Source organism: Pangasianodon hypophthalmus, chromosome 1 (assembly GCF_027358585.1).
Source record: "Pangasianodon hypophthalmus isolate fPanHyp1 chromosome 1, fPanHyp1.pri, whole genome shotgun sequence".
In the NCBI taxonomy this organism is placed as follows: Eukaryota; Metazoa; Chordata; class Actinopteri; order Siluriformes; family Pangasiidae; genus Pangasianodon; species Pangasianodon hypophthalmus.
The window spans coordinates 18,579,155-18,600,879 of NC_069710.1; the positions used below are offsets into that span (position 1 = coordinate 18,579,155).

General features: G+C 38.3%; 1 protein-coding gene across 1 annotated transcript; it reads right to left on the reverse strand.

Moving 5' to 3' along the window:
- Positions 1–3,208: 3,208 nt before the first annotated feature.
- Positions 3,209–20,427, reverse strand: ptbp2a (polypyrimidine tract binding protein 2a). Its single transcript, XM_026926516.3, has 14 exons — positions 20,317–20,427; positions 18,637–18,664; positions 12,716–12,785; positions 12,176–12,360; positions 11,957–12,094; positions 11,711–11,827; positions 11,360–11,470; positions 11,044–11,254; positions 8,548–8,660; positions 7,057–7,090; positions 6,534–6,626; positions 5,039–5,255; positions 4,876–4,953; positions 3,209–4,758 (listed from the first exon to the last, which is right to left on the reverse strand). The coding sequence occupies exons 1-14, from the start codon at positions 20,322–20,324 to the stop codon at positions 4,629–4,631; spliced, it is 1,533 nt and encodes a 510-aa protein (XP_026782317.1). The 5' UTR covers positions 20,325–20,427; the 3' UTR covers positions 3,209–4,628.
- Between the last annotated feature and the right edge of the window lie 1,298 nt (positions 20,428–21,725).

The following is a 21,725-nucleotide window of genomic DNA, read 5'->3' on the forward strand; positions in this document are numbered from 1 at the left end:
CTCCAACTCGTGTATCCACAAGAGGTCAACTCTTCAAGCTTATTTTCTCTTAATTTTCACTCTGCTGCTGCAATCAATTAGCGTCTATTAGAGGCTAACTTTATACGCCGCATTGCCTCCCCCGACTTTCACTCTCGCACATGACAGGAAAATGATGCCTTGGGCAGCATAAGAGACAGAACGTCACATCTGCTAGAAGTCCATGTTCCTGCACAAACACCTCAACATGAGATGAAATTATCCATGTCAGAGACATCACAATATGTGACAAGCGGCTAGAGGGGAACGTGAGGAATGAACACAAGCCCTGATATTGACATTATTCAGGGAAAGCCCTGAGGCAAAATATTCACTGAGAAGCAGTGCAATAAGCCTCATGTTGCTTCCCATAGCTCAGCCCATGAGGGAACTATTGGCATAATTGAAATAAATAAACTCAGCAGGGGGAAAAAAAAAAACTAATAGTTTTCACCACAGCCTAACCAGGTTATCTCCTCCTGTAAAAATAACCCCCTTCTCACTTTTGTACCTTCACATAAATTATTTAAATAAGTGTAGGAAGAGAGTCATTTGCATATAGATAAAAGTCAGTTTAATATTGTAAATTACCTTTTTATGCGGCAATCTAGAGGATTTTGCTTTAACCTCTGAGTAAACGTGTCTTTGTGGTTCTTCATGAACCTGCAGAACGGCATGCAGTGGAGGTGAGCTGCTCTGTGTGTGTGCATGTATGTGTGTGTGTGTGTGTGAGCATGATGGGTGGTGATGGGGTCTAGGGGGTTCAGGGAAGGGATGAAGATATCACAGAGAAAGGTTTTCGATTCATCCTGCACCTCCCCTGTAATTAATAGATTATTTACGCATGCACACTCCTGTCATTCTCTCCCTGGGCATCTCATTAGTGCTCTGACCTCTCTGCCCAGAACCAGAGCTGCTTCCCTGGCCACGGCAAGACTGCCATCAGCTCACTGATGGAGAGAGGGAAGGGACGGTCCGATGGAGGAGGGGGAGGGAGAAGACGATGAACTTGCTGTTCCCAGCTGCTGGGGCCTGCTTTCAGTATTAGCATGCACAGCATCACACCCATCCTACATGGCATGGAGAGGTGAGAACAGCAAGGGCCCCACTGAGAGAAAGAAGCTTCTTGATTATTCAGTCAGATTCTATCTGCTCAGAAAGAGAAGGACAAAAGGAAGACTTCCATCTTGATTGTAGGTTTAATGCAGGTGGATGTGAGATTCAAGCCATTCAGCATGGAGTTACTCACAATAAGTCAAAATGATCACTGCATGGATGTTCATGATAGTGCTTATAGAAAATACTTTGCTGCTCAGAAGCAGACACTTATGCTTGTGTTGAATCCTGATAGAAAATAGAGTCATTACAACAATTGTATATTAAATGTATTTCTGGATGTCTTAAATGGTCCTGTAATAACATTCTGGACACAGTATATATTTATGACAAACATACACCATTGTGTTATTAAATTGGCCTTCATGCATATTTAGCCAAGCAACTCTTTCCTGTCATGCCTGCACTAAGAGTCCTAAATGGGAGTTAAAATGAAAAAGAAGCATAAATGACCAGGCAAACTGAGAAGTATTCAATAAGCTTGATGCATCTTGTCATGCATGAAGTCATTATATTGTGTAAAAGCATGGAAACCCAGGCCGATCTTTTCATAAGCGAGATGGTCTCACACTGCGCGTTAATATTTTGCTCGATCAATGTAGCAAGGAAAGCATTTCTGGAAAGCTCGCTTTGCCTGCATAATCTCATCTGCAATCCTCCAATTCCCACCAACTCTACGAGCCTTGCTCCAGGGCAAGTGGGAAGACGAGCAGAAGCCACAGTCACACACTCATATTTCTCATCCCCCACCCCACCACTGTGGTGACAGCAATCACCATGACAATACCAAAACACACTGCCACGCTGGGCCGAGTGCAGGACGAGCTCAGTGTGAAGCAGCCTCAGCATAAAGAGACATGAGGACGGCTGCTCGAAAAGGAACACAGTCCAAATCAATAGTGCCATTATCAGGGAACCTGAGCTGAATTAGATGTCACAGCACCCAGGGCACAAAGAGCAGGGGAGGTGAGGTGAGACATACACAGTGATTATACAAGACTGCACATTGCAATCAGAGCACCTGGCCCTTTAAGAGATGCTAAGGGTGCATGGTAGCACCTATGTTTCTGTCTATGTCAGACTACATACTAGTATACTAAATAGTATGCACAAGAGCTGGTGTACTAAAAGGTTTCTTAAGGTTAATTGTTTTAGCTTTCTGAAGAGGTACTACTGTTATATTGTTCTAAATACAAACTTTAAGAGTTTCCCAAAATGGACAAAACTGAACAACTCTTTTAGAGCACTAGAGGGAAACTCTTTTTCCTGTACTATCTAGATATGTTATATGGTAGTATATGATTTGGTAGATGACAAAAGAAAAGACAAGCTGACATTTATTCAATAAGCCGGATGCATTTTGTTGTGTATGAAATCAGTGGTAGTACAATCATGAAAACCCATACTGTTATTAAGTCGTGTACTATTTAGATGGGGAGTATGCTGTTTAGAACAAGACTTTAGTCCCTCACAATTAAGAGGCATTCTGTAGTCCAAGTAAGCAAACGGTCAGAGCTCATCCAGACTCTCAGATTTTCCATCAACAGGTCTTTTTTCCCCCCCCCCTTTAATTGAGCTCTGGAAAACTTTAAGACAATGGGCAAAATAAGGTGCATCACACCCTTCCTATCCCATCGATGGATGCTGAGGTCTGGGGAGCGTGATTCATGGGCCAGACAAGCTATTGATTTGGTCTAAGCCTAGGCGCTGATTTATCGTGGTTTTTTTTTTTTGCTTATAAAAGTTAGATTGAATACATGTTTTTCGACTTAAGTGTGTGAAATAAAAGCAGCATGCAGCAGTGTGATTAACTGAAGCGTCCAAACGAGGATCAGAGTGATGGCTCAAACGCTCAGCGCGGCACATATGCCTGAAGTGAGACTTACCATTAGTTATAATTAATATGTGCAATTCTGTGAAATCTATCAGCTTTCTACTTTTACATTCGCTTTATTATACACTGAGGGTTGGCAACATGTCAAGGTGAGCATGATTCAAACAGAGCACACCCCTTTATTTATGACCCAGCTTATGCCTCCAGTTACAAATTCAGCAATAAATGTGCTCATATACATTTTAAGTAATAATTTACGTTTAATGTGTATCCTTTCCTTCATTGAGGAGAGAACAACAGTAAAGGCAGAGTGGAGACAGAAAGACAGGAGAGAGGGAGAGAGACAGAGTGAATACAGAGCTACAGAAGTATTTATTGAGCATGCTACAGCAGTAAAAGTACAGGAACAAGAGGGATAGAGAAGCAAAAAAAACAAACCACAAACACAAAACCAAGACAATCCTTCCCAACAGTGTTAGAAAAAACAATCTTTTAATTGTGCCACATCCCAACTGCACTTTTATGTCTCTAAAGATGTATAAAAAAAAAGAAGGAGGAAACTATACATAATTTCTTAACCACCATCTTAAAAATGTACAGTCCAGTCATGTGAGAAATACAACCATGGAGCTTTGGCAGCACATGGATTATATCTCTTGGTAACCGTTACATTTTTCCATAGCAGATAATTATCAGCATGTTTGTGGGATTTGCTTCTGGGAAGTACAAAATAGGGAACTTTCTAAAAATCTGAATGCTCAGTAAATTAAGACTAAAGGCACAAACTTTGGTCCCACCAGGCTGTCTCTATTCCATGTGCTGCTCATGTCAAACTTCAGGCTCATGTTTGTTAGCTTTAAAATTCATGCAGCTGTTCTCTAAACAAAGATTCTCAGAACTTATCTAGACATGCAGAGAAAATTGGTGTATGTCAAAAAAACCAAAAAACAAAAAAAAAAAACCAAACAAAAAAATCCAATATGTATTAACATGGTCAGTGCCTACTATGCAAAAATTAAACATGGCATACTGTATAACCTTTTGAAAAATCACTTGGATACAAGCTAGCACTCAAACTTGCAGTGACTATTAAGCACTAGAATAGTCTGTTATATACACGCCACTGGATCTTTCACCAAGATCCACATTCCAAGCTGATCAAATAAGCAAAACAAGACAAATGGACAAAAAAGCAAAAACATGGACTTGAGCTTGGAGAGGCAAGATTTCACACACTGTACAGTTCACACAAGGGAAAGAAAAACAAAAAACAACAGTTTTTTTTTTTTTTTCAAACCATTAACACCTTCACAACAAATAGGCCTATGCCGCTATGTGGTGGACATCTCGCATTTATGAAAATTTATGGATGTGAAAATGTTTGATAGTTTGTTGAGTAAGGCACATTCTTCGTCAACTAATCAGGATAAAGAGGGATCAACCTCCTATAATGAAGAACTGGGGGGAGGTAATACAAAGGGGACTGCTAATAGGGTAAAGCATTCTTTTCTTTCCCCCAGATAAATCTGGTATCATTTTTCACTCATTTTCATAAGGAATGACTGGTAAAAGAAAACAAAAAGTGTCAAAATGTGGTCCCCAGTGTACCAAAACAGTCAACAGGTAACATTAGAAAACAACAAACATGTCGCAGCTTCTTTTAAATTGTCGATTTGGAGAATGAGACCCTCAGATGGTGATTGTTACCCATGTTGTAGTTGTGTAGGTCGATCAAGCACTGAATGGACTCTTCAACTGTAGATAACTGAATAAGAGCCATTTTGCGATCTCTGTGTATTTAAAAATAGTAAATGGTTAGCGACAATAGCCTAACACTTCCGAACAAATTCCCAGTGAAGCATTAGATAAAGAGCTCTTTTTACTTTTTACACACAAACAGAACTTACTGGAAAAATTTGAAAGCTTTCACAGTGCCTCCGGAATTAGTGAACAGTACTCTGAGGTCGTCTTCAGTTATGTCTTGCCTGTAAAATGGACAGGATAATGGGTAAATATTTCTAAAATCAGAACTAGAGACTGACAGTAGCTAGGTGACGGAGCTGCACTCACGGGATGTTCGATAAATGCAAAGTAGCAGAGGGAGGGAAGATGTTCTGGAAGTTTTTGGAGCCAGGTTTCTTGAAACGATGTAGAGGAGAATTGGTGAAATCCTTGGTGAGGCCTTGATCATCCAAGCCATCCCTGGGTAACTGAACCGTCTGATGCTTAGACAAGGTCACGCGGATGATTTTTGAATACATCTTTTGTCCATTAAGATGACTCATTGCTAGAGAAGTACATGACAAACATGAGATAATAAGACACCACAATTTGGGGGACCAGGGGGGGGGGGGGATTATGTCCCTTTGAGACATTTTACACTACTTTTATATAGCATCTACAAGCACCAAATAAAATGTACAGATGTTATGGCCACATGGCCTTTATCTGTTATACTGATTACAACTGATAAGTGTGGCAGACGTTCAGTAATTTTGCATGCGTCATTCCCGCAAATGTAATCTGAGCATTTACAAGTACACAACACTTTTCATTTTCACCAGGTGCTACTCTTGTGGAGCATTCATATATGATTCATTCACTGCTTGAGTAAATAGGCTACAATTTGCCAATATCTGTACTTATATACTAACATTAACCTGCATTACCACTGTGATACAGTTTGTTAGTCCAATGAGATTTGCACTCAAACCCAGTGAGAGTTTAACAAAGTCTGTATTTTAACCGATGGCAGAGTGCATTGAATCTGTCTCAAACAAACAGAGCACTGCCACTGACAAGAGAAAAGCTGAAGTGGAAAAATGATACTTAATTACACCACATTAAAAGATGTTTTTCCCCTCTCAAGTTAACTGAATATCCGTGCATTACCTCTTATTGATACTCGAATATGAAAATTAGGCAGAAGGCACATCCATATTAGTATTATACAACTATACTATGTTTTATCTCTAATTAAAGAAGTGCCAGCAAATTACTGCAACCTGCTTTTAAGGGCTCAAAGCAACTTTACCCCAAAACCTTCTGTCAGTAATAATGCTAGACAACATAAAAGGTGAACTTGTTAAAAGGTGCTATTTTCCCAGATTGTACAAGGCTAGTGTACTCCGTATTTTTAAAAATATCTGTATTGCAACAACTGCACATGGTGTTACATATACCACTGCAAATTTAGATATTTGCAACAGTTTAACAATAATGAACCTGCAGGTTTCATACCAAGCAATGGACCAGAAGTTCAAGCTGCCCCCTTTTCCTTTTGAAAAGACGTTAAACAATCCAACTGTATCAACAACCTTGTTCCATCCTAAGTGAAAAATTAATGATGATCAACTCCTTCAAAAACTGCATTTTTTGCAGCAATCTACACTAAACTATTTCCATAAATTTCCAAGTAAGCTTAGAGCCTATAGCGCAAAAAAAAAAAATTTATAATAATAAAACAAGCATTAAATATGAGAAAATCAGTGATCAGTTTAAGGAAATGTTTCCCTTTCTTAACTTTAGGCCTACAAGGGGAACAAAATCAAGAAATTACGCTTACCAAGTTGGGCCTGATTCATATCTGCCATCTGTATCAGTGCACTATCTTTTTTGTTGTAGAGGATCTTCACACGCTGCACATCACCATACACCCCTGGATTATAGCAAGAAGCAGCAAGAGAAGCAAGAGGAGGAGTAGGATGGAGAGGGAGGAACAGTTAGCCTTTAACAGGGTGAAACTTAGAGTGGAGAGCTAGATTCATCATAAAGAGAGACAGAACATTTTCCTAATGAAGAAAACTAATCACAGTTTAAACAGAAGCAGGAGATTCAGAGATTCCCTCAAATGAAAATACATTTAAATATAAGCTCTGAGATGATAGTACATGCAGAAACATGCATGCCTTAAAGAAAATCAAAAAGCACTTCAAGGGACAGAGAGAAAAAAAAAAGAACTCAAAACTAACAGTAAAATGCAACAAATGTTACAGTTAAATAAAAATGAATAAAATATGGGGGAATAATAAATAAAACAACAAAAAAAAAACAACAAAAATAAACATAGAGTGCTAACAAGAACATACCGAAGAGGGTAAACAGACTTTGGGGCGTAACCATCTTTAGAAGGAGAGAAGAGCAAGCAGCGTGAGACAGGTAGAGAGAAGAGTCGAGGAAGAGCGAAGATGAACAGATCATCCATAACGGAGGGTGGTTTCCCGCAGAATGGTGAGGTGGTCATGGATCATGGGTCAAGGCAGTTAATTTGGGGGCAAGTTCATCCGAGGAACATATTTGTTCAAGCACAGAGCATGAACAGTGAGGTGTGGTCAGGGTGGGGCAGAATTGGGAGAGGCAGATAGAAATGAGGAGGGAAGGATTTAAAGAGATAGAGGGGGGAGAGAGGAGAAAATGGGGAATGATTGGGAAGGGGGAAAAGGGAGACAAATGCAGAATAAAAATAAAAAAAAGTGGGGGACAAAAAATATACAATACAGGTCAGTACACAGGAAATGCAGGAGTTTGGTCAGAAAATGGTTGCTCTATGCAATTACAGATTATACAAGCAAATAATTGTGCCAATGTAGAGACCCAGCATTAGGGTGGGATACATTACTTGAAATAAAAAAAGCAACAAATTATAACATGGAGGGGGAAAAAAAGCATGCAACAGACTTAAATATAGGAGAGGCTTAAGAATGGTAGATTTGGAATGCAAGTAAATTGTCAAATTGTTCTTCGTGCACTAGAATATGGCCAAATTCCCCGTAACTGCCATGCTGGTGTAGACTAGAAACCACCATTGAGTTATGGCACAAACAGAGAAAGCCATGGTGGACCTGGCAAACACACTTATTCATTACCAAGAAGGTGCCACATTAAAATTTGGAGATTTTTCAGAACACAGGTTAGTTACCACTTTCATATTTTCTACAAGTTTTCAGTTTCCAAAGTGAGAAAGGGTCAGAAGTGAAATGAACTTGGACAGATAATGGAAACATTTAACCAGTTTCATAAGTGAGAGAGAGAGAGAGAGAGAGAGAGAGAAATAAAGACAGAGTTAGAGACAAATGACTCATTTTGAGAAACAGCACAATTTAAGGATTAGGCTGGGCCATGAATAATTTCTGGAAGAAAAATAACTTTCAGAAAAGGACAAATGACAGGCAGACACATGCAAGCAAAATGTGTTAGCTTAAATGTTTAAGAAAATATGTGAACTGCTGTCATTATCACATAATGAACAGTTTAGTTCTTGAAATATTGCCAATTGGGTAAATCAAAAAAAAAAAAAATCTTAGGCACAATGATTTGGTTATTTGAACCTATTAGTAAAACTAGAGCTGAACTGTAATAATTGTAACTGTAATAAGTGTAAAGATTAATGTCCCATGAAGAATCCAACCAAACAGATGCAGTTCCAACCAGCCTTACTGCATTTGCTTCATCCATTGTGCATTATACTGATCAAACATGGACACACAGAACAATGGCATGACTAAAAAGGCAACACAAAGCTATGTAGATTTAAAGGTAATGGAGGCTACACAAAATGAGAGGCTTAAGGAAGGACTGACCTCATCATTGAGATTGCTAACCAGGAGCACTCCGTTACCAGAGTGTCCAGACAGAGCCACTCGACCTGCTGCTGCCGCTGCCGCCGCCGCTGCACTCAGAGGACTCAGCGCACCTGCAGATACACGAAGAGCTCAGAGGAATACTGCCAACAACAATACAGCCACATTACAACTATTTTACAAACAATATAAACGGCGTGTTGTACGAAGCATGATTCAATAACAAAATGAAGTAAACGTTAAGATTTATCTTATAAAGTGTATTTAAATTATCGTTTTAAGCTAGTCTATTCGGATATTAAGATGTCTTATGTACAGATCTCTAGCAAAATACTCTAACAGAAAACCAGACAGGTCACATTTAATTAAATTAATTTGTTTGTTAGAAGTCATTCATAACTTAGATTCACCCTGATTAGTCGATAACAGGAATTCCTTCTCTCAACAGCCATTATCGTGGTATTTTGAGAATAGATTTTTAGAACATTTAATGGGCAATTGAAATAATATTCATGTCTCGAGAAACAGGCTGGGCAAATCAGTAAGAGAACATAATACCACTTTTAAAAATGGTTAAGAGACAGCGTAACAGATTGACTCTTAAAAAAACCCTAAGGTGTTAGCTGTTAGTTTATTTTACCATAGCAGAAACACTTACGCTCATGTGGAAAAACATACTGTGTACATTGCTCATTAACTGAGATCTCAAGATTTTGGCCGCTGTAATTATTTAATCACGCCAGGTTTCAAATGAAACATTAGTCGCAGACCTGGTCATAGGACTTTACTCAAAACATGCTATGGAATATTGGGTTTCACAAGAAATAATTGAACTTATGGTAACACCAAAGTTACACTGCCACCATTCTATTTTTGCTTGTTGTCACCTCTCTCATTTTTGTTAAAACAGAAGACGATGGAGAGCTGAAAAGGTAAGTTACAAGCTCACTGGAGTAGTACAATTAATAACATAGTAAATACAGTACAAGTGATCATTTTAGGCCCAGCGTGCAGAAAGCAGCTTTGCACACACCAAGCTACAATTTATTTCTTCATTTCATTGTATAGGGTATTCAATGGATATTAACACATTAATAATAACCTGATGGTCCAATACAGACAATCTGCAAGATATATATTTACTCATAAATGTGAAAACATCTAAATGAAGCTCCAAACTCCAATGTGAGGTCCTCGCCAGTGCGAAAAGCTTGAGCTCCACAATAATTAAAGATTATGGCTCTATTTCCTAATTTTTTTTCGCTTGGCAATGAATTTCAGTTGATGTTAAATGCGCCTCAAGGAGTTTTACTCCACACTCGACGCCAAGCCACACTTCCGGTTCCGGTTGTTATACAAGGTATTGTGTAATTCAAACAAAAAACTCAAAAACTTTTCCACTAGAACATGCACAATACTACCCAAGAGGACAATTCACAGCGATCTACACTGCTTGCACAGAACTTATTTTATTATTTAAAAATACTCAAAGTTGTCTTTAAAAAATAAGACAATATTAATATACAGATGCAGAAAAGTCAAAAATTCAATAGCTACATCACTGGGCATTTTCACTGTTTTGAGTGCCTGGAATCCTAATTAACTAGGCTAAACATCGCAGCTAAGGTAATGCAACACATTACATTGTCTTATGTTATGTTCTGCTACAAGCAACTGTGAGGTACTTGAGGGTAGATTTGTTAGAGGATTGGATCTGATTTCTTTTTCTATATCTGAGCCAGACTTTTCTGCTCATATCGCCTCAGGGTTGCAACTGGATAACAGATCTGTGCTATCTCTACTGCCAGGTATGCCCTTTATTGTCTTTACTTCATCATAATCAAGCTTTGAACAATGCAGAAGCCCAGTACACAAAGTAAATCAGGGGTCTTCCCTGTTACCTACAAAGGGCCAGCATGACTGCATATCTTCGTTCCAACCAAATATGAGACAAACCTTGGTCATTTGAAGACTAAAAAAAAAAGGTGTGCCTCCTGTTAGAACAAAAACGCACAGCAATGCTGGCCCTTTACAGATAACATGGAGGACCCCTGGGGTGAACAAATAATTTACATAAATCATCACTGCTACCAATCCTGAAATGTCACACCAGGCAACAGTCAAATGAATAGTTTGGATTCAAGTCAACTTCCACTAAATAAAAACACTGGCAACTGAAACGCAGTGCAAACCCAACTACCCACAACCTCTGATATGTGCCAACTGCTGTGTATTTTTAAAAAAAAAGCCTGTATTTCTAAATTTTACTCAATGACGAGCAAGAACGTTAAGCTCGCTTTAGAAGATAATTACTGTATAATGTTGGGGGAAAATACACCATATTCAATAAAAGGTGGCACCTAAATGTGAAAACTCTTGACGGTAATGCTGTGTAATTCATTTCTGAGAATCCATAAACCCCCAAACCCAGCTTTACCACTTGTGTCTAGCCCACTAAGACTCAGGAAGAGAAGGGAAAAAAAAAGAGGGAGATACCTGGGATCTTACCGAGCAGGGAGTTCGAGTCCTTGCCAAAGGCCGCTGCCACCGAGGGGTCCACAGCAGGCTGCCCATCACCTGCAGGCAGCTCTGGTCTAGTGTAGTCCCTGCTCTTATCATTGTTGTACTTCACATTCAGGTTGACAAGCTTGGAGTAGTCTATACGGAGCGTACAGCAAGCATTGTATATGTTCTGACCATCGAGTGCCTAAGAGAGAGTACAAGAATTACTTATATTCTAAAAACCTGGTACAGCATTGTACAAACCTGAGCACTGAGAGCATATATTGCCATAAACAGATCCAACACCCACCACTTTGGCTTGCTGAGCACTGGCTGCATCATTGTACTGTAGCAAGGCCTGAAACTGATTGTTCTTTGTGAATGTGATGATTTTCATAACTGTGCCAAACTTTGAGAAGATCTATTGACAGAGAAAGGAGAGAATTGAAAAGATCTATCAACAAAAAGGGAGAAAGACATACAAAAAAAACAATTATACAACATGAGACGACATGAGAATGTAAAACACTTTACAACAAAGATAGCAGTCCAAAAAAAAAAAAAATGTTAAAATAAAAAAGGTGCAGGTCTGTGCTTCAAAGATTTAAAATTTTATTTCGGCAAATAAAAAACTGATGACAGCCATTTGTAGAATGCCAACCTGCTGCAACACATCTAGAGTGACAGGGTAGAACATGTTGTCTATGATGATCCTCAAGACTGGACTGCTGGGTGTTGCGAGTGTTCCATCACCAGAGCCTGATGTGGGTGTTCCAGACTAAGCAGCAAAAATAGCAGACATCACCCAGATTTCAGCATGAAAGACCACGTGGCACCAGCACTGTTCATCTGATATTCCATAAGAGCAGTGACGTATTTCAGAAGATTTATGGAGAAGGTTGGTTACCTGGTTTGTCTCAGTCTTGAGCTCTTTGTGATTTGAATACTGAATGAAGACTGGGACATTTCGAACATGTGGTGTAACAGCTGAATAGTAGTTCACCATGGTAATAGCTGCTTCTTCCGTGCTAAGCTCTAGGAATGCCTACAAAAAGCAAATGTTAACTGTGAAGTCTTTATCCATTAGTCATTATTAAATAAATAAAAACAGGGCTCAAAAACTCACCTGGTTTTTGCCTTTCAAGGTAAGGATATTAGTGACCTTTCCAAATGGCAAACCTAAGGCAATGATCTCGGTCTCTGAGACCTCACTGGGTAGTTTCCTGATGTGAAGAACACGTGATGGAGGTGCCTCTCCCACCCTTTCTTCAACTCTCAGTTTTTTGCTGTCACTTCCATTGGATGTGCCATCTAATAAGGCAATGAAGCAGAAACATGCATTACAGCAAAATGATTTAGTTATATCATGACAATTTGTTAATACTGACACACTCTTTTGATTGGATGGAGTTAAAGCCTAAAACCCTTAAGCAAACCTGAACCAACAACTTCTTTTAGTGGTGCTGCCCAAACAATTATTATTATTATTTTTTTTTTGCAAATGTTACATTAGAAGAAAAATTCAGTTTTCTCATCCTTTTAACTTGCCCTGAAGTCCAGGTCTGCTAACACCATACTTACTTTCCGGCATGTATCATTTGATTTCTAATAATTCTGCTTTGTTCAGTGGACAGAAACATAGAACAGACCGCAGTGCCTTACTTACCACTGATACTGCTCATCCCCGAGTTGGGACTGTTGTACATGCTGCTGGACAACAGCTCATCTGACCCCCTCTAAAATGAAGAAAAATAACAAGTGGAAAACAGTGCCCTCCAATGACACTTTGCTTTGGCTACTTTCAAGAATGTGAAACACAGCTCTCTGAAGACTACTTTACCAAAAAATAAATAAATAAATAAAAAAAATCAGGACACATAAAACTCCAGCCTTTTTATTTTTCCTAAGGTGTCTTTTTAATCTTGCAATGTCTGAGATGTCAGACACAGTCATCTCATCCTAAGCTCAATTAGATCCCTAAAGGCCCCAAAATGTTTATAGCAATAGCCAGTAAGTAGCTCATAGTACAACTAAATGAATGATAGACACTAGGAAAAGCTGCTCACCATAAATAATTCCAAACACAATTATCCTGGGTAGGCATTTGTAATTAACATATCTTATACTCAATATAAAGAGAACTTGTTAATAAACCACAGCTGTGAGTTTTCTTACAATTTGCACTGCCAAACGTACTGTATGACTTAAAAAAAAAAAAGGGGGGGGGGGGAGCATAACAGTTATAACGATAATGGTTTATCCAACTTAAAATGTACCTTAGGTGAAGGTAACCAAGTTTCCGTCATAACTAGCTCTTAATAGAATAATGGATATCAAAGTTAAATAGGAAATATATCTGATAAATTCAAAACCACAAATGCTACTAAAATCAGTGTTTTGCCCATAACTACTTCCACACACATACAGGTTAATATCATTCTCCAGGGAGGAAAATTCTGTTGGTGGAACACAAACCAAGTTAAGAGATCTGCTAGCAGAAGGCATTTCTGAGAATATCACAATTTTCCTAACCATCTTAGACATAAACAGGCCCCATTCAATTACTGCCAGTCTAATATTATGAAAGCCGGAGATGGAAACTTGAAGTAGGCCTAAATCAAATATCCAGGGGACAGTTCTAAATCTTCTCTATTTCTTCAATGACAAATAGCCACAGAATATCAAATAATACATTTTAATGGCCTTGGCATTTTCTTTTCCATTACAAAAAAAAAAAAAACAAACAAACAAACAAACGAACAAAAAAACCAACCATGCTCAAGTTACCCATGAGTTATTTGTCTTTGTTTTTTAATGACATTATACATCCTAAAACATTAAAGTGAAATGCAATTTCGTAAACATGGAGGTTCCAGACAAGGGCAAACCATTAGATATGTCAAGCTAGTACTTAAAGAGCTAGACCTGAAATTAACTTCAGTTTCTTCTCAAACAAAGGTAAATTCTGCCATTATCAGGTAAAATTGTGTATTTCATTAACCACTTGACAGATGAGTATGCAAACTGTCTTACAAATGGTGTTCTCAGAAGATGCACTTAAATTGCCACAAGAGCTTTTTAGATGCCACTGGGAACTAGTGTTGCATTAAGTATTGAAACTTTCATGCTCTTCCAGTTCTACACTGTGGAAAACAATTCAAGCCATGGCTTCAAGTTATTTATTCATGTTCAATTTATTTCATGCCTTTCTAACACATCTGAATAGACGCAGTTCAAAGTAACTCTCTGAGAAAACAGAACGTCACTAATGCAAGTTTTCAGTACCCAATTAGATACCTAAAACATAGAAAGGAAAGTGTTTATTTCAATAATATACATACACTTAGGGGTCACTTTAATAGCAACACCTGTACCCCATAATCATTCGTGCAATTATCCAGTCATGTGGCCTAAAATCATGCAGATACAAGGTTAATTTCACATCTCCCTCTCTCGCAAAACTCTTGCCTTATTTACAAAGTATGGTGCGAAAAACAAAAACCAGTGAGCACCAGTAAGCCTTAAGAGCAGCAAGGAGGAAACACCTTGCTCATGAGAGAGGTCAGAGGAGAAAGATCAGACTATGGAGAGTAGAATGGCTACATTTACTTGAGTAAACGTTCGACAACTACAGCAGAAAAGGATATCAAAATGTCAAACACTGAGGCGGATGGGCTACAACGACAGAAGACTACAGCTCCACTCCTGTCAGCCAAAAACTGGAATGTGACGCTACAGTGAGCAGAAAAATGTCTCACGTGTGGCAAAGTCTGAATCAGGGAACATAGTTCGAAAATGTTCAATGTCTGACACGTATGAATGGTGCTTTACTACTGTGTGGAGACACCACATAACTTCAGCCCACAATGAAGCAGTAGAGCTGAACGCTGCATTGACATGACTGGGCTTGAGATGATAACGCTACTTGTACTACCACGGCGGCTAAGTTGGCGAGATGCGGCGGTCTGCTCAGCACAGAAATGTGCCATAGACAGAGATCCCTCCCGACATTTGATAGCAGATTTGCGGCTAGCTGACTGCATGTGTGATTTTACTGCATTCATCCCTATCAACGCTGTTTTGAAGACCGTTTTGGAGACCGCACAATATGCCTCACGTTTGTTTCCCGCAACGGACATGAAGTCCATTTCCCCTCGGCCATTTTTCAGAGAACTTGCATTTCCCCACGTTCGCACAATCCTCCTGAAGTTCTTGGCACCAAGAAGTTATTTAGAATAAATCAATCATGATGTCGAATTAAAACGCAATTCTATTGGCTTCGGACAGGCAAACTCACCTTGCACAACAGAGATATCGAAATAAACAATTTCATTCAACCTTACGACCTAAGCAGGGACATGTTTATATCATAAAAATAGATACATAAAATAAAATAATACCTCAGGAATGAAATTTAAGACTTTTTAATAGTTTTTAATGACTCGCGAATACCCTGCAAACAATACAACAATCAATAGAGGTATTAAAGGCAATGTTCTCACACTCTGAACACTTTTATAGATGAGGCATCTACATATCCCTAAGACTTAGCCTTAACAGGCCTCTATACATCAGTGACTTGTAAACCAACTGTAGCTATGCTTAGAAGTTGACCTGGTCAACCCAATTCAAATTTTGATCAGTATAGATCAAAAAATTTTGTATACTCTTGTGTAGCAATATCCTAAGTTTAGCTAATAATTTAAATCAGGAGTATCAAACTGGGCCAGGGGACTTGCGTTTAAAACCTGCAGGTTAATAGGACTATTTAAACTGAAATGTGCTTACTTGCATTAACAAAATGTACTGACACATTAAAGGAATCGTCAAGATGCATCTAAATGAAATGCTTTCACCCCCAAAGTAGCAACAGCGCAAATAAAGTTAACTTGGACGGGGTAAAATGTTGCATTAGTTAACAAGAGGACAAATAGTGCAAGTTACTTAAATTTATAAGTCAAGCTTATTACTGCGTGATGTATACTGATTGTATTTGTATCCTGATTGCTTTCCAGAAGAAGGCGTTCAAATTTTATAAACTTTCATTTCTATATTTCAATTTACACAGAAATAACCAACAGATGCAGCCTGACCATACAGCACATAGGGTTAGCACAAAGCCACCATAACTGTCACTCACTACTGTTGCTGAACTGCACACTCGCTTGGAAGATTCGCATTTTATTCTACAATAGAATCAGGTTACAGGACGGCGGCAAGTGAAAACTGGCCCGAAAGCAAATGTGAGGTCAAAGGCAAGTACAAAAAAGCTTGTTAAGCGCAGTTAAAGCCAAAATTAAAAATATGCCAACATTTAGTGCTGACAAAGTCTGGCAACACTATTAAATTGTCCCACAAGAAAAACAAATACCACCCAGTTGAATCCACAGACTGGTGTGGACCAATCACTAATCCGGCAGATTGTTTGTCCAGGCTATTAGTTTTATTAGTTTTTCTTCTTTTGTTCAACAGCAACAGAAAAAAACCTCACTTCCTATTAACTTTCAGTAGGTATTTGTGGTTAAATATAACCCATACCATCACACACCACAATGCTGCTACTTCCTGCTGTACATTCCACACGTCTGCCGAGGCACAGTCTGGCTGCAGGTAGAATGATTTTACTAGGCAGAACCACTTATTTGCACAGACAACAGGTGCTCCTCCACCCAAAAAATCAAAAAGGGTATGTACTAAGAAAATAAATGACAAACTCGAGCATTATAACTCTACGGCTAGCACAACACGCATTCACCTCATGGTTACAATATCAAGAAAAAAAAAAAAAAAAAAAGATGCTAGCCAGCCTTGAATAATATCTTGTGTGCGCAATTTATATGTGTAATCCACCAGTGTGACTATTACAGGCATTCTACAGGATGTTTAAAAAAATATATATAAATAAATAATTATAATAATAATTTAAAAAATCTGCAATCACTGGCAAATCACTGTGGCACAAGAGGAATAAAACACTTCAGGAAATGCTGTTATTATAAAACAATCAACTCCAGTGTGGCATCACACTATTAGCTACTAGTTGCAGCATCGTTAATTAGGTTACTATGTGCTGTATGCGCAGTCGTAGTTTCCTTTGTATACCGTGGGCGTGTACATTATTTTATGATCTGATAAATATTTCAATATTTTAAAAATCAATAAACTTGTTACTAGAAATAGTAATGACCCGATTTATCCAGTATGCATTATTTAGTGGATGCTCTTTAAAAACTGATATGATTAAATTCTACAACATGATCAATACAGAAATTATAAAAACATTTATCTTGACATATTGCTCAGATCTACTCTAGTTTAACTTTATGAAGTAGTCCCACTACTCCTATCTAACGACATACTGTCGAACAGCAAGTCAGTGGCTAATTAATTAAAAAAAGTAGTTATTTAGAAGTGAGTCAATATTTTAGCTGCAACTCCTTTAAGTATTAACTAGGGATGTACCTTAATATTTGAACATCCTTAGAAGCTTAAAAAAAATAAATCTCAAACGCTAAGAGAGGGGAAAAAGGTATTTGAAATATAATGCAATCAAGTATTTTCCCTCGGAAACTAAACAGTCCTCCTGTTTATCTGATTGACAGACATGATACAGAAAAATATTAAACAGAAATATTAAATCTTAATATGCCAGCCTGTAGCCCTCCAAACTTTGTGAATGGTCTTACCATCACAGAGCACAGAAGTAAAAACCTTGTTGGATTAACAAACTTGACAGTAATCTAACAATCCCTACACAGACAGTTGCACATTATTTTTCCTAAACCGGCAAACGAAAACACAAATAAATGGTCCAGGCAAAAGCAGGGCCTGGGGAAAAATGAAAAACGCCGTAGAGCAGACGTGACCTGCCACGCATACAGCGTCACTTAATCTGCAAACCCGAGGTACGCAATTTGTGCCTATTGTAGTTTTAATGGGGTTGTACCAAACATTATTGGAAACATATTGTGCATTATCTCTCTCTTGTCCCGTGAGTTTCGTGTCTGACCACCTGCTCCCAACCGCAAGAGAGTAAAAACCATTTAGTCCCAGTGCACACCTCCAAATTGCACATCATGAAAGTGGGGCTTTTCCGCATTAAAATATTGCCAGACATGGCTTGCGTTTTTTTACGTTTTCACTGGCTTAATGTGGACATGGTAAATAATGAACAACCGAACAGTGATTTTGGTATTCAAATGGTTAGCTGGGTATTCGAACACATGTTCACATGCGCTACTGTTAACCTAAACCTTACATCTGCAGTTCAACACACTGCACGTGTGTGTGCTGGCGCTTGGAATCCTCTGATGAATCCTTACTGATTTATTTTTGCTATTTTAGAAATAATTAATTAAGTACTATAGGTAACACTTAGCAGAACGGGCAACTCAACTATTCACAAGCAATTCAACTCTGATTACTCACTATAATATTTGTTTAAATAATCTGAAAATATTACACAAACATTCACTTATTACAGCCCTACAAGCTTTCTTTAAATTAGCATTGTACAGTCAAGTGACAAATGGCACCATACATGCAGCTGCATTCATATGTTTTAGAAAAGAGAAGAACAAAGCTTACCTTTACACCAACCGCAACATCACTGATGCTGAAAAACAGACAAAATAATATTTAGTTACATATATTAAACAATGAGAATTTTAATAAGAGGCTAATTCAGTCCAAACTGAATTGTATGGTGGCAATAACGCTTTGTTAACAAGATTAAATGAGGAGCAGACTCCACTGAGTTTTTATTATTATTATTTTTTAATGTATTAATAAAGCCCTGAACACTCTTAAATTTCATTTTCATTTATTTCTTGGTCTTGTTATCTCTAAAACAGAAGCTCTTTCACTGCATCCATTAGATGGTTAACCAACTGACTGATCATAGGGCCTTCTTCATAAGCACTTCCTCCATGTTGAACTTAACTGGCTGTACAACAATAAAAAAAACTGACACTTTCCCTTGAGGTTTTATTTATATATATATATATATATATATATATATATATATATATATATATATATATATATATATATAATGTTTTTGCTTAGTCTGAGAAAAGAAAATACACTGCAAAATACTAAGCCTTGCTCATTTTTGCATGTACTGAATCTCTAAAAGCCAAGACTAGACCCAGGAGTACATATACACACACAAACACAGCCAGGAAAGAAGAGAGAAGAAGAAGAGAGAAATGTTTTAGGGATTTCCTTAAACCATAGAGTGTTATAAAATATTTTGGCTCAATAACAGAACGTTGGAAAAGTTGCAAAATTTGTATAATCACTAAATTAATTATTCAGGTCACAAAAATAGCGAAACTACAGACTTCAGCAAGACAGTTTGAGTTTTATGCTCTCGGTTATAAACTGTACAGTGGCGGTGGAGGCATCACTCTCTGGCCTTGCACCTTAACAATATAAAACCTAGCTAGCTGGCTAGTAACAAGAACGTCGCGGCCTTTAAAATATTAATTAAGCCACTAAAATATTATACAGACTATGTTACTATAAATTCAACCAATTGTGTCCATAATTTTGTGCATTTCTACAATTCTTTATAGCTGTACCGTTTCCTAACTGGAGGAAACCGTATTAGCTTTGTAGCATAAAGCAGCGGGAACCGCAAGTGATTAGCGAGGAGCTAGCATGCTAGCACATTTTAGCTAGTTGTGTAGGTAGCTAGCTTCGGCTAGCTGGTTATCAGCCTGTAAAACACTGGCGTAAAGATAAATGCAGCAAACATATGCGATTTTTTTTGCAACTGGTTGTATTTACACGTATACATGGGAGCTAAACCGTTACTGTTAATAAAAACGTACCTCTATAAACTTTACCAAGAAACTAAGAAAAAAAGAAAAACAAAAAAACAACACACACACTTAGCCACTCTGCTCTCCCCGAGTGCTGGCTAACTAGTAAACACATCGCTCCCTGCTATAGCCAACTCAAACCAAAACCCTTTTAAATGGAGTTTGTGTTATTTACATGTAAAGTGGATTTAGTGAGAGCCACATTGACAGACTTTCTGATGTTAATTTTGCTCCTATGCAATCTGCAAGCGCGCGCACATACAATGATGCTAACTACACGCCACGCTATCTGCCTCATTTCTGTAGCGATTCAATGAGTTAGCTGGCTAGCTTAGGAACGAGCGGCGTAACCGTGTTAACACACACAACTACCACTGGTGCAGTTTCCACATTTCCAAGAGCATAACGTTAAAAACAATAACAGCAGAGAGAAGCTTACCCGTCCATCGCTGAAAAAGCTCTCTCCACGCCCCACACAACAGCAGCAACAATTCTTCTAGCTGCATACAAGGCAACAAAATGGAGGCGGAAATAGTTTCCGGAAAAACCCGGAAATCCACGAGTCGATGAGATTTCTTTCTTTTTTTTTCTTTTTTTTAAAAACTTAATTAATTAATTAATTAATTAGTTTGTTTGTTTGTTTGTTATTTTTTGTTTATTTATTTATTTTTTGGTTTTTGTTGTTGTAACTACTGAAATGCTAAAGTGGCACAGAGAAGTAAGCTGGGTATTAAATTCAACCTAGCAGTTTCATCAGGACCATGCTTTCATATGCTTTTAAGTTCATTGCAAAATAGATGTTATGTATGGATGCAGTTCTGGCTTTATGATAGAAATAACAGGAATAATTAATGTTATGGTCATTTACATGGAATAGTGGTCTTCTATCTTACTGCAAAGGGCCACTGTGGCTGCAGGGTTTCATTCCAGCCAGTTAGGAGATACATTGATAGTTGATTGGAGACTTAAGATGAGCAGATTAAACTTCTGCTTGGATAGAATGAATGGCCTTGTGAGAAGTGATGTCCTAGATCTGGGAGAGGTTTGGCAAGACACAAGTGGACCTCTTCACTGATGGAAAATTGACTCATTGGCTACGTTTACATGCACAACAATATTCTGATATTAATTGGAATTTGGCAATATTCTGATTAATACTGAGTCATGTAAACACCGCAATCCAATTACCCGATTCAGATTAAGACAATATTCTGATTCCCCAAATTCCAATTCCCACCCCTGGAATATGCCTGTTTTAATCAGAAATTTGTTGCATGTAAACACCTTATTCAGAATATACACTGAAAGGAGATATATGTGCATGCTCAGGCTGCAAGGAATTATGGGTGCTAACAGATGCTTAGCCATTGTTATCCGTGGTGGCTGGAACACCTTGCTTCCACCTCAAGCAGATCTGTTGTCCCAAATGGATGGACAGTTTCAGCACCTATGGGACGCTGCAGAGCCATCCTTCTCATGACCAGTACATGCCCTACAATACAATGCAGACTGGACATTGTATATGGCATCATTTTCTGAGGTGATATACTGTACTAGCAAACACACACACACACACACACACACACACACACACATACACACACACACACACATATACACTTGACCATGCCCTGTATTTCCACTTCCTTGTTGTTTGCACATCTTCCTGATTGGAGAACAGGAGATGTGTTGGGTGGCTAGGGTCTTTTAAGATCTGGGCTGTATTACTGAGACAGCTTGTGTGGTAAATATCCTTCATTGTGGGAGGTTATGTGCAGATAATCCTCTGTGCTGTCCTCACTGCCTGTGAGGATGGACTCCACAAAGCACCTGTAGAAGTTAGTGAGT